The sequence below is a fragment of the Megalobrama amblycephala genome, linkage group LG16 (genome assembly GCF_018812025.1).
Source record: "Megalobrama amblycephala isolate DHTTF-2021 linkage group LG16, ASM1881202v1, whole genome shotgun sequence".
Taxonomy (NCBI): domain Eukaryota; kingdom Metazoa; phylum Chordata; class Actinopteri; order Cypriniformes; family Xenocyprididae; genus Megalobrama; species Megalobrama amblycephala.
Window position 1 is genome coordinate 6,397,825 of NC_063059.1, and position 14,771 is coordinate 6,412,595.

Consider the following 14,771-nt stretch of genomic DNA (forward strand, 5'->3'; position numbering starts at 1 on the left):
TAATGATTTCTTTTGCGCTTACTTATAATCTGCGTTAATTTATTGTTATAAGAAATATATTTCTCTTTATTTAAACTAGAAGGATTTTTCATGTATAATTTGTAAAGCCTACTTTTATGTTTAATAGATTTCAAAATTCCCTTTGTGATCCAAGGGTTCTGGAGAGTAGTGCTGCATTTGACAGTCTTCTCAGGAATTGTGCCCTTAATGGAGTCTTGAATGATCTTTATCAGATTGTCATATGCGGCATCAGGAGTCACACTGTCATCGATAGAAGTCCACGATTTAGCCTTTAAGTTAGCAATTAAATGCTGTAATGTTTTCTCATTAAGAATTTTAAATTTGATTTTAGAAAGTGGAGGAGATACTGATTTGCCAGAGCCAAAAAATATTACAATTGGAAAATGATCTGTGATGTCAGCCTGCACGACTCCCGTCTCCAGCTTGATGTTTTGAATATTAGTAATGATATTGTCAATAATAGATTTGGATGTAGGTGTTACTCTAGTAAATCTATCAATGGTGGGGAAAAAAGTGGAGGAATGCAATGTGTTCATGAAGTCACGTTTTGCCCCATCTTCCCTAGAAATATCAATATTGTAGTCACCATTATTCAATTTATGTTATAGATCTTCCAATTTACGATAAAAGGTGTCAAGAGCAGAGTCTGGTGGACGATAGATAACACCGACAATAAATGTTTTGTCATAATTGTTAATCTCAATGAATAAAGACTCACAATGATCATCCTATAAACAAAAGTCACAGATACTTACTTGGAGGCTACTCTTAACATAAAGGACTTGGGTAAAGTTGGTTTTATATTCGCACATTCAGACATCCGTATTAAATAGCCTTGTTAATCACACTACATTGGACATTCAGTGGACATTCACAAGTAAATATGCCATTAAAACAATACTTGCCTATTTTGATCGACTGTGAAAAATGTTGTAAGTTGACAATCGTTGGTTGTCAATATCATGTCGCTGCTTAAAATTCGCAAACGTTAATTTATTGCACATTTATTGGAAAGTCTGAATTTATCAGAAGTCTGAATGTGCGAATATAAAACCAACTTTACCCAAGTACATAAAGGCAGACCCCTCCACCTATTCTATTTGGTCTGTTCTTAAAGTGTAAATTGTATCCATCAAGGTTAAGTAGATCAACATTTGAGAATTCATTGAGCCAGATTTCACTACACCCAATAACATCAAAATGACAGCTTAAGTTAGATAGAAGAGAAACTAAATCAAAATGATGTTTGTTTAGGCTTCTCATGTTTAAATGTACCAATGGATAATTATATATATCATTTAATAGTTTTAAGTTATCAGAATCAAAAACATTACAAGTAGTATTGCCATCCATATTAATACAGTACTGAGAATCTCCAACAATAGTAAAATCATCAAAACCCATAGTATAACAGTACAAATTGATCATGGGGTTTACTGGGATTACATTAAGACATTGACACAGCGATTGTCGCAAACATGCTCAAAGCCACCAAAAACACACACATATACAACACACACACATACAAGAATATTACAGTACTATTGTATAAATAATTTGTACCACACCGCAGTCAACCGCGCTGACTCGCAAAAAATAAAAATTGTCTCATAAAGATTGAAAGCAAAAATGTCTCTCAACTCTCCACCTGAAAACAAGTTCAAGCCACCCATAATGGAGAATAGGCTATTAGAGACATTGAATCATAATGGAGAGACTGACACCCAAAATCCGCAAAAAGTAGAGGCAAACATCACCACTGTGCACGGTCAATAAAAAATGGAATGAGACAGAAACACAAACGACAGTAATCCACAGCCTGCAGGTCAATCACCCTCATCACATGGATTTGGGCAAACTATGATCTAAGTGATCCGCGAAGGCAAGGAGGCAATGAAAGCTTCAGCCTCAGCTACCGTGGGAAAGTATTTCTTACCTTCCGACTCCATCTTGATATAAAGCCTAGCCGGGTAGAGCAGGCCGGCTTGAATCCACGCTCGTACAACTCCGACATGACTCTTTCCACTGTTCCACAACCTCTAGGATAATCCTCAAATACAAGGATGGAATGGCCCCGAAATTTCAGCCTACCCCTAATGGTCCGTGCGTGGTGGATGATCTTATCCTTTACCTAAAACCTGAGGAGACGAATGATGATCGGTCTTGGCCGCTGGTTGGATGGAGGTTTAAATGCCAGGGCTCTATGAGCCTGTTCACATTCCACAGGCGAATCGAGGACCCCTCCAAAGACCTCCTCAAGCATATTGGTGAAGAAAGTTGTGTGAAGTCAGTTGTGGCCCCTCCACGGATTCAGGAAAACCAATGACCCTGATGTTGTTACGCCGGCTCCGTGATTCGAGGTCGACGATTTTAGTTGCTAGTTTAGCATGGTCTGTCTGGAGCTTAATCTTTGGCAGCCTTCAGGCATAACTCTTGCGCGTCACCTTCACGCTCAAGGATTTCGAGTTTCTCAGCATGTTCTGTCACGATAGTAATGACACCGTTCAACTTGGTCTCGAGGGCTGAAAAACTTTGTTTGAAATCCTCGGAGATGGCGGTTTGGAGAGACTCAAGCAGATGAGTAATGCCGAGTTCAGACTGCACGATTTTAGCCCCGATTTTGGCTCGCCGACAGGTTTTGAGAAATCGCCGACAAATGCCCCAAATCAATCAATCAATCGATTCAAAATCCTGCTGTGTGAAAAGTGTTCTGACTGAAAACTACATCGGCGATGACTGACAGACAATGAGAGAGCAAGATACAGAGCAGCGGGGAGTTCGGGGAAAAGTTATAGACCACAACATCAGCAAGCATGGCTTCATTCACATAAACATTACAATTCTATCAAACGGAAACAAAACACAAACATTTGCTTGACCATCCGCAACAGCAGCACATTGAAAAGTTATGTATTTACCTCCAACTCTCGTTGTAGAACACACAATTCACAGTCTCCCCAACCATTTCCTCCTCCATATTCTTCTTTTCTTTTTCTTGTTTTCGCTGCAAATCAGCGCACAGGCAACTCGTATTGCAAGCTTCTTGCGGGCTACCGTTTTTAATAATAATAATAATAATAATAACTCCGGTCCTGCACGCGTGATATCGCGTTGTTTCCTTGTCACATCTCGTGTGTGTTTGGTTGTGAAACGTAGTTTGCGTGCCAGACAGAGTTGTCGCCGATTCTTCCTATTGTAAAGTCATGCAGTGTGAAACCTTCTGTTGCCGATCCATCGTGCAGTTTGAACACAGCAGCGACTGAATGCTCGCCAAGATAGTCATGCAGAGTGAAAAGAACAGTGACCTGACTACTTTGAAAATCGTGCAGTCTGAACTCGGCATAAGGGACGCCATTGTGACCGTCTCGGCGTTTGAGTCGGTCTGCACCGCTTTTGCCTTCGGCATAGTCACAACAGATCAGAAAAGCTGAGTTCAGACTGCATGATTTTAGCCCCGATTTTGGCTCGCCGACAGGTTTTGAGAAATCGCCGACAAATGCCCGAAATCTCAGGCAAATCGATGCTCGTTCACGCGAGTGACAATCACTCAGTGTGAATGAGCAAAGACGCGATCTGAGAGAATCGCCGACGAGTCGCCGACGCCCGTGAGATATTTGGCATGCTAAATATTTGGACCTGTCGGCGATTCAAAATCCTGCTGTGTGAAAAGTGTTCTGACTGAAAACTACATTGGCGATGACCGACAGCCAATGAGAGAGCAAGATACAGAGCAGCGTGGAGTTCGGGGAGGAGTTATAGACCACAATATCAGCAAGCATGGCTTCATTCACATGAACATTACAATTCTATCAAACAGAACCAAAGCACAAACATTTGCTTGACCATCCGCAACAGCAGCACATTGAAAAGTTATGTATTTAGCTCCAACTGTTGTTGCAGAACACACAATCCTTGTTCTTCGCGTCTCCTTAAAAATATCCTCCTCCATATTCTTCTTTTCTTTTTGTTGTTTTCACTGCAAATCAGCGCACAGGCAATTTGTATTTCAAGCTTCTTGCGGGATACTATTTTAAATAATAATCCTAACGTGTGTCTCAATAAGCTCCCTAGTTTAGTAGTCATGGCACTGATCAGGGTATCAGCCACATTCACTTTCATTATATACTGATTCACGACCTAGGGAGATAAAGAGCTAGGGAGCTGATTGAGACGCAGGGCCAGTCTCACGTGAGAACTCCGGTCTTGAACGCGTGATATCGCATTGTTTCCTTGTCATGTCTTGCGTGTGTTTGGTTGTGAAACGTAGTTTGCGTGCCAGACAGAGTTGTCGGCGATTCTTCCTATTGTAAAGTCATGCAGTGTGAAACCTTCTGTCGCCGATCCATCGTGCAGTTTGAACACATCAGCGACTGAATGCTGGCCAAGATAGTCATGCAGTATGAAAAGAACAGTGACCTGACTACTTTGAAAATCGTGCAGTCTGAACTCGGCACAAGTTAGTAAATCCACCACTTTAGATAAGTTTAGGAGAGAGATAAATTACAAGTAATAAATTTAAAGATAAGCAAACATTAGCGAGGACGCGAGACGCGAGACGCTGCGCTGCGCGTGTTCACTTGTTACCGCATCACGTTAATATTTCATGGTGTCTCAAAATAGCACAGTTGAGTACACTTAGATGTTCTTAAGATTATATTAAGAAGTACTAAAGAATCATTTTTAGTATATTAAGTGCAAAATTAGTGCGTGAAAATAGAGCACTTTAAGTACATGAAATGTACTTTTTTTTCACCTGGGGCGCGGCTACATTTGAAATAACTGACTTGGTGTGGAAAAGACGCAATATGTGAATGGCCCCTAAAAGAAAATATTATCGAAACTTTTGTGAAGTAAGTCAGTTCCTACAGAAACGCATTCATATAAGCCCCCACCCCAGTTTAATGAGTATAATTGTCTTCCAATGTTCTGAGCATCGCAACAGTGAGCTTGCTCTTTCCAGTACAGTATTTTCTCAGTTTTTCTCTTTGCATCCTTCTTCAGCATGTCACGTCTCTGGCCTCTGTTAACGTCCACACAAATAACATTTTGGGAAATGATTGCAATCCATTTTGTGTGCAAGATTGGGACAAAAAAATGGAACTGGCCGGTTCTGAATGATGGTTGATGGTCGGTAGTCCGGTGCATCTCTACTACTGGCAACCCTTCATCTGAAGCTCTAATGAGGAGAACACGCTCACAAGTTAGGGAAAAAAGAGAAGAGATTGGAAAAAAAAAATGATTTTTTTAAAAATTAAAAAATCCGATTTCTACAGATTCCCATGAAAAACAGAGATCTAAACATAGATAGCTTGTTTAGCATCTCCAGAAGGAGTTTAAGACTTAATCAAGGGGTTTTAAAAGTATTAGCCATGTTTCAGATCATTTTAAACCATAAACTCCTGCAAAGTTTTCAGTCCAAGGATCCAGTAAGCAAATATGCATTCAATCTGTCAGTCCAATAGTCCTAATGCAGAGTAAACTCAGCCGATTTCATCAGAGAGAGAATGTTGTATTTGGCTTCAAAGCACAATCTCTCTCCTATTCTGTGAATGACTCGGAGCAGCCCAAGCCTTTTCTAATCATTCTGTGAACATCAGCTCAAAACAGCCAACCACTGCATGACCATATGATGCGCAAATTACATCTCCCTGTTGTAAAGCAAACCAGTGTCGTACTAGTAAAGTTTTGATGGACGACGTATACAGGAGTCGTAACCTACATTAGGCACATGAGACGAGAGTCCATTATTATTGATGTACACATAAAAATTTGTAACAATTTTCCCTTCGCCATGAGTTTGATTGACAGGCAATCTAACCAATTGTAATGCTGAAGCCATTTTGTCCCACAAAGCAGTCAGGGGAATTAGTAGATTAGTATAGGTGGACTTGAACTTGAAATATGGTGTGTACTGACATCTTTCCGTGGTTGAAACAACATTTCTTCTGACCATTCATGATTATTTGATGCTATAAATTGACTAGTAGGAAGAGATGATTAGGACGGTTCACAAGCCACTTGAACTGAGGCACTACAGCAATCTGTCACGACAGAGCAACAACAACAAAAAAAAGTAAATTTGTGTGTCTATGTGTGAATATTCTCAATCAGAGTAACAATGGTGAAAAAAACAATGATTTTAACTCTAGAGTGCAGGCTTGGTGGGCCCAAAGACTGCATATGGCACATTTTACTCACACTTCACTTGGCTTTAGTTGCCAAATAGCTCCATACAGACAACATAAAAGTTTTCATGTCTGTGGTCACAGAATTCTTACCACTGGCTTTCAACATGGTCGCCGCAACTGATCTGACCGACCTGTCCTTCTTTGAAACTTCATCAGTTCCTTTTTTTTTCTTTAAACACATCTACAGTATCTGTCATTCTTTTCCACTGTGTAGGTATTCTATAGGATTATTAAAAATAAACTGTTCTTAGTTAATTGTATGTAAGGGGATGGTTGTAACACTTTTTAACCCTTAAATGCATACCTCGGGTTTTTAGTGACCCGGGACGTCATTCACTACCCTCCTCCTCGTTAATTTTTTAAAGTTAGACTTCAACCTTCTTGGTTTTCCTCAATCAATTCATTATAAAGAATATAACAAGAAAAAAAAAAATCATAAAATTATAAATGAATGCCTATTTTTGTATTCAGTTTTTGTTAAAATTGTATAGGGTCGCAAACGACCCGAGGTGTGTTTGAGTGTAAGTATATTTTTTCTGCACAACAATAATTGAATCTTAGTTGATGGAATAAGTGCAATTCACCTTTATTCCACAAGGTGGCAATGTCTGATACACAACGCTGAAGTGACGACTCATTTAGACAGAAAACGAAATAATAAGAAAAACATGAAATGGCTCAGCGATTTACTGCAGAGCAAGTAGTGAACACAATCAAATATAACTGTAACTCTTACTGGATGGATCTGAATCTGAATGAGAATACGTTTGAGATCGCGAATGGGCTCATATTCGTGACCTCAAACATAAAACTAGCCTATTATTTGCTGAATTTATTGGGAAATGAGCTCTGACAAGGACAGTGATGATGGCATAAAACATCTGCTCAAACGGAGCCCTTTCAAGCTCCAAAAGGTAACAAAATATGCTTTATTTTATTCTTCTGTAATTGTTACTCTATTATCAGAAGAGTTTTATATTATAGCAACAGGTAGAGATCCTTCTGTGTTAGATATAGATCTGGGTCGATAAAGACCCGAATATGTAAGAATGATTGGCGAAACATTCATGCATTTAAGGGTTAAAGATGTGTTACAACCTACCACACCCCTGTCAGCCAGAGTTCAGCTAGCTGTTTTAGCATAATGTTGCAGAGCAGCAATCATGTAAGCATCAATTTTATTGGGACAATGAAGTTTTAATGCGTAAATGGAATGCATGCTCATTCACTGATGAAGATAATGAGTGGGGTACTGTGAACCAAATTGTCGCCCCTTCTAAATTTCGACAGCATGTTTTTGGCTGCGGCGCATGATCATCCCTGGGCGGGACATCTCGGTGTGACTAAAATATATGATCGTATCCTTCAGCACTTCTTTTGCCCCCGTTTAAAAACAGAGGTTTCTCGATATTGTAAAACTTGTCATAGCCTAGGCTGGTAAGCCTAATCATGTGGTTTTGACAGCCCCGCTTCACCCAATTCCAGCAGTTGGTGAACCCTTTGAAAAAGTAATTGTGGATTGTGTTGGTCCACTTCCACATTCCAAAAAGGGGTACCAGTATCTTTTGACCATAATGTGTGTAGCCACATGATTCCCTGAGGCGGTTCTGTTGCGTAAGATCACGGAAGTTACGGTGACGAAAGCACTTGAAAAGTTCTTTACTACCTTTGGACTTCCGAAGACAGTTCAGACTGATCAAGGCTCTAATTTTCTATCAAGGGTTTATGTCATTCAGAGAAAAGTGAGCGAGACTATGTGCTTCATACTCCAGGCCAACGTAGGAAAACGCGTTTATGCCATGTGAATGTGCTGAAAGCGTATTTGGAACGGTCAAATAACACTGATGCGACAGCTAACGTTTCTGAGTTACCCATGGTGAACGAAAAGGTGGAGCCTGTTTTATCCGTGTTTAATACACAGTGAGATGCTGAATGGTGGGTTTTTGAATAATTCTGAGTTTTTAAATTCTTTACAGGAGCAGTTGTCTTACTTAGATGCTGATCAAAAGCAGGATATTATGGAACTGATTAAAAAATATTGTGTTTGTATATCTGATTAAAAAATAAAGTGTGAATTCGCGAAAGCAACTGTCACTTAGGTCAGTGGTTCTCAAACCTTTACTGGGGACCCCCCACCACTGCACATTTTGCATGTCTCCCTCATCTAACACACCCAATTCAACTCTTGCAGTCTCTACTAATTAGCTGATGACTTGAATCAGGTGTGTTAGATGAGGGTGACATGCAAAATGTGCAGTGGTGGGGGGTCCCCAGGACAGGTTTGAGAACCACTGACTTAGGTAAGCAAATTGGCCGAGGAAAGGTACGACCAATAGATGCTGAGGTAACTGCTATTCTGTCATATCCCATTCCTACGACACGGTGGGAACTGCTGTGATTTTTAGGAATGGCTGGATATTATAGGTGCTTTTGTAAAAAATGCTCTACGATCGTGGCACCTTTGACAGCTCTATGCAGTCCTAAAAAACCTTTCTGTTGGTCTGATAAGTGTCAACATGCTTTCATGTGTGCGAAGTCTCTTTGTAGTGCTTCAGTCCTGTCAACCCCCGACCTGTCCCGACCGTTCACGCTGGAGGTGGATGCGAGTGTGACGGGGTGGGAGCTGTTCTGCAAGATGGTGCTGATGGGTTTTCTCATCCTGTCGCACTTCTCTACTAAGTTCAGTCGGCCTCAGCTGAACTATTCAACCATAGAGAAGGAGACATTAGTGATGTTACTCGCGTTACAACATTTTGATGTTTATCTGGGGGCTGCATCCGTGCATGTGGTTGTTTTTACTGAACACAATCCGTTGGTGTAATCAAAACCAGTGCCTAATGCGTTAAAAATACAACCTGGAGATTAAGCACAAGAAGGGTAGAGACAATGTTGTTGCAGATGCTCTTTCGTGATGATAACGTGTTATAATTGTTTGTTTGGCTTCTCATGTACAATCAACTCAAAAACATATGTTTTTTGTTTGTTTGTTTTGTTTTTTGTTTTGTTTTAGGTGGGGGAGTGTTATGGTGGGTGGCTTGGACTGTGTCTTGATCTTTTTCTGTTTTGACCCTCCCTTGTTTTTCTTGGTGTCGCTCTATCCCTTTGGAGCTCTCTGTCTTAGGTGGACGCACCTGTTCATGATTTGAGAGTGGCTGGTTAATTGAGCTGACTGGTAAAGGCACCAACGAGGAGGAGAAAGAGACAGAGACGACAGATTTTGTGGGCTAGCCAGCAAACAAGTATCTTTATTTTGCTTTTGTTGTTTCCCCCCCCCCCTTATAAATTCTTATAAATTTTATATTACATAATCTCTCTTCTCTTCGAGCTGATATTTTTATGAGAGGTTGTAACATAGTGTGCCTGGCATTTTTCTGAACCCCATTTTCTATGTGTTAATGTGTGATGAGTTTAAGAAGAAGCTTAAACAGTCTCTGCTGCTGGAGACAGCATTTGCTGAAGATCATCTGTGGCCTGTTGCACAAAGCCGGTTTCAGTTGCTACCCAGGTATGTTCAAGATTAGTTTGAGCAAACTCTGTTTTTTCAGGCTTATGACGGTTGATTGATTTTAAGCGGGTTTCATCGCTATGGTAACTTACGCTACATGGCTAACCTGCTCCAGAGCAGGTTTTATTCTGAGATCATGAACCCAAACTCGACCAATCAGCTGTGAGTAAAGTGACATGTATCTGATGCAATAAAGCCACTCTCCCTGTATCTCTCGCTCCACATTAAAGCAGTTATAGTGAAAACATTTTAGAGATAAAAATTGCTCAAAATGTGGTGTTAATTATTAATTATATTTTTATTAAATAAATTAAAATTATGAATAATTCATGACATATTCATATAATTAGGCCTATCATATTAATTGACAATATTAAACTTTGCTTTTAAATTAGAATAAATACAATGCATGCATAATATATAAAGCTTTTAAACAGATTAAGCTTACATGTATTCTTTTGAGCTCTTTGTGAAACTATATTAATTATTCAGTCTATTTGTTTGATTCACATGCATTGATATAGTCAGATATTTTCTTTCAGCTGCCTTCTCAAACTTTCACTGCATCAATGTTTATTCCTGCTTTGTAAATGCATTTAATTTCATATTTTTCATAACAATCTCTTAATCTTCGGAAGAGACATGAATTGCGTGGCTTTCTCACGAGAAGTGAATCAAACTGACGTTCTCCTTGTTCTGTGTGATTGGCTGTTTGCCACACGTGTCACACTTTTAGGTGCACACGCTTTGCAAACTCTCGATTAAACCTGAGTTTACAGCGAAAGTTTATACCGAGCGTTGTGCAACAGTTGATCCTGATCTAAACCAGGTTGGATTTATCTGGATTTGTCAACTCCAAACCAACTCTGAAAGCTTCATGCAACAGGGCACTGGACTTTCTTAATCACAAAGACAACAAAGAGAAACCAACATTAGACAAGAAAACTCCTGATATAATGATTAATCTGATTTGTGCTGTGAATAAAAGTGTGTCAAAGGTGTCTTGTGACTTATGAGTGTATATAAGGCAAGCAAAGTCAATATCCCATCTCAAAATATAAACTGTACAGTGAAAGTTTCACTCTGGATGTGCTGTGTCACGGTATAGTGTAGTTTGATAGCATGTCAGATGGTAGGGAACACCCTTCCTCTGCATTGAATTAATATTTCAGACTGCAGAAATAGAACTTAAATATGGAGCCCCGCACAAGACATGCATGAAAAAATAATATGCTAAATCGTATGCACAATTTACTAATTAGTTCCCTTGATTTGCTAAATCATGCGCTAAATCATCAAGATTTAGTAAACTGTGCATATGATTTAGTAAATCGAGGGAACGGAATAGTAGGCCTAAATCGTGCGCACGTTCGACTTTTTCTACATACTTAAAAGTATGTAGTCGATGAAAATAGATTTCTATAGAAGCATTTCTCTTCCTAAGCCATCCCACCATCACTCTTTAAGAGAAGTAAAGGGGAACTTATCATCAGTTGTTGATTTTCAACAATAAACAGAACTTGCAAAGAGGTTTTTGTGGGATTGAAGCCATACAGAACATGGGTAAGAATCTAATATGCACATTATATGCTTATGTATGGGTGCGAGGAGAAAATATTATCATTCTCTGTAGTTGGGTGAAAATTGCAGAGAGTTTAAAGATATTTCCAAAAGGATTTTTACCATGTGTGAATTTTGTTTCAACTTTTTTTTTTTTTTTAATTGGTGGTCACATCACATCACTGATTTATTTCGTTTTGATTTATTACTTTTTTAAATGCCTTTTTTAGGCCAACTGTAATTGTGTCCTCTTATGTGAAAAGTGAAAATTTAATTTTAATTTTATGTGTTTGCGTAGATACAGTACATGCGGTTGAAACATTTAGGACAATAAATGAAAACATTCTCCTGTAATACAGTCCTGTTATCTACTGTTGGACATTGCAGAATAGAAAAAAACTTAAAATAGAAAATTAAATAAACTGATAAGAGTGTTAAACTCTAGGCTTCGTATGGCATCCTGGGATAGATGTTGCATGTGAAATGTGGCATAACAAATATTCAGATTCCAGAAACCAAAACTCACTGTATTTTTCTTTTTCTCTTGTTTTCATTTAGCAAGCACTACTATTGGAATTCAAAATATGACCAGAATCACTACGGACAATTCTACAGTGCAGACAGAGATCTTCTCAGGCTTTAATGTCTTCATAATATGCATTTACTTTGCCATCCTTGTTGTAAGTCTCATTGGAAATGGGCTCGTCATATTTGTGACTGGTTGCAAAATGAAGACGACAGTCAACTCCATTTGGTTCCTCAACTTGGCGATTGCAGACTTCATCTTCTCCTTAACTCTAATCATAAGAGCATTTTTAGACATTCACAGTATCTGGCATGTTGATACCTCCAAGTGCACATTTCTCTGGTTCATGATTTACCTAACCTCATCTGCTAGCATTTTGCTGCTGACAACTATTAGTCTGGACCGATGCCTGAGCACATGGATGGTTGTGTGGTCTCGTAATAATCGAACCGTATTCAAAGCCAAAATCATCTGCGTGATTGTGTCGGTTTTATCCATCGGCTTCTGCATCCCTGCATTCATCAATTGCTCAGCAACAAAGAGTGAAGGAAGCTATCCTATTCAATACTACAAGTTTCTGGTCATATCCAGGTTTATATTGGCCTTTGTCATCCCCTTCCTGATCATTGCATCTTCATATATAGCTATCGGTGTGCGAGTCAAACGTCTCAAAAAGGAGAATCAGCTCAGGTCTTACCGGGTCATTATAGCTGTGGTCCTGGCATTTTTCATATGCTGGCTTCCTTATCGTGTATACAAATTGTATTATATAAGTGTAAAAGAGAAGCAGTTGAGCGATTCTGTTAAAGAGGTTCTTTCAAAAATTAAAGTTGTAGTTAGCTTCCTGGTTTTTCTAAACAGCTCTCTGAACCCCATTCTCTATGTGTTCATGTGTGAGGAGTTTAAGAAGAAGCTGAAACAGTCTCTGCTGCTGGTGCTGGAGACGGCGTTTGCTGAAGATCATCTGGACTTCTGAGTCAAAAGCAAACAAAATATATCACCATCTCTATGCCTGCCAGCTGCCAGCCACATAAAGACAAACAAAGCACTCATAATTTATGGTCATACAGTGTAAGACATCATTCGTTAACTGTAAAGGGTGTGTTTTAATTTGCATACACTCACAATAATAAAAAAAAAAAAACGTTCTTTTGTAAAATAAAGAAAACAAACAGGATATGTCTCTGTCTCCTTTCAGTGAACTTCTTTGTGTAGCATGTCACAAAAATAAACCAAAACTCACACATATTTCTTGTAGCGCTATTTTATCCTTTGTGTAGGGAAGTGGATTTTGTCAACCCACTCCCTGGACGTGTTATGGTCCAAGTTGGAAAAACAGAAATGATGGCCCAACTCGCAAAGCAGTAATGTGCAAAAAAATAGGTGTTTTAACATAGAAGTGTGCAGTATACAAGGGAGTCCACAACTGCTCAATATTAGTTAACTCTTCCACCGGCAAAACCAAAAATTAAATAAATAAATAAATAACCAAATAAACAATGCGATAACGTATCCACAATACACTGTTTCACAGAGGGAATTAAAGGGTTAAATTGTTTGTGGCACTACAACTGCACGCTCACCCATCGGCCTACCAAAAGACACTGAATGAATCTTCAGATACTCTTTTATACTGTTGGCTCCTCCCCTATTAGAGCCAACCATTTACAAAAATCAGGGGGAGTATTAAATTTTACGGTGCTCGAGTACTACATCAACTCACACCCAAAATCCACATCAAATATAAATAAACCCATAAAATACATATCATGATCACATAATATTCTTTAAAAACATAAATTAATACAAACACAACAACATTTCCCACATCATACAACACATAGTATCCTCCGTTCTGTGTGGCGCCATTATTGCGGAGACAGAGCGCTATAAATAGCCCTCGAACCCAACAACCACGTTTGATCTCCATCTCTTCCGCACCCGGATTCACTTACTCCACATCGACTAACAGGTAATTATGTTTAAATGTATATGTATGCTTGTGTATGCAAAGTGTGTTTATTATAGGGCAATAAGTACGCTGTGTTTAAACCAACAAGTGCTATGAGTCTCGTGTGCACCCGGACCATAGCGGTAACAGGAGAGGAGCGGCAAATTAATATGTGTGTGTGCGTGTCAGAGCCAGTGTCACGCTGCCGACAGATCAGGTCTCCCTCTTTACACTACCTTCCCCCTCTCCAAACTGCGTACTGCTCGGGTACCGAGACAGGAAGTCAGCAATCACATTCTTCCTCCCAGGGATGTGCCGGACCTTGTAGAGGAAAGGCTGGAGTGCTAAGTACCATCGGGTAACTCTGGCGTTACTGTCCTTCATAGCGTTAATCCAGCTTAGGGCCCGATGGTCCGTCTCCAGGTCAAATTCTCTCCCAAGTAGATAATATCGGAGGCTATCAAGGGACCATTTAATGGCCAGACACTCCTTTTCAATTGTAGAGTATCTTGTTTCTCTAGGTAGCAGCTTACGGCTGAGGAACACCACTGGTTTCTCCTCTCCAGCAATCCCTTGGGCCAGGACAGCTCCTATTCCAGTTGCAGAAGCATCTACCTGGACCACAAACCGTCGAGAGAAGTCAGGTATCTGGAGGACTGAACTAGAACAGACCCTTTCCTTTAGGGTTCTAAAAGCCATCTCACAGTCTTCCGTCCATGGTAAGGGGTTCCGTACTGCTTTAGCCAACAAATTGGTCAACGGGGTAGCAATGGAGGCAAATTCTGGGATAAACCGCCTGTACCATCCCACTAAACCTAAGAAGGACCTTACTTCTTTCTTTGTTCTTGGTTGTGGGCTGCGGTGTATCACCTCCACCTTGCTGACTTGTGGTTTTAATTGTCCATTACCTAGCAGGTATCCTAAATAGCAGGCTTCTCGTTGTGCCCAGCTGCATTTTCCCACATTCAGAGTCAAACCTGCTCCCTGTATCTTTTCTAGAGTTTGCTTGAGGTGTTGGAT

General features: G+C 39.8%; 1 protein-coding gene across 1 annotated transcript; it reads left to right on the top strand.

Annotated features, from left to right (window-relative positions):
• The first annotated feature begins 11,273 nt into the window (after window positions 1-11,273).
• LOC125248221 (C3a anaphylatoxin chemotactic receptor-like) lies at window positions 11,274-12,930 on the top strand. Its single transcript, XM_048159951.1, has 2 exons — window positions 11,274-11,277; window positions 11,833-12,930. Exons 1-2 carry the CDS (start codon window positions 11,274-11,276, stop codon window positions 12,774-12,776), a joined length of 948 nt encoding a protein of 315 aa, XP_048015908.1. The 3' UTR covers window positions 12,777-12,930.
• Window positions 12,931-14,771: the final 1,841 nt, after the last annotated feature.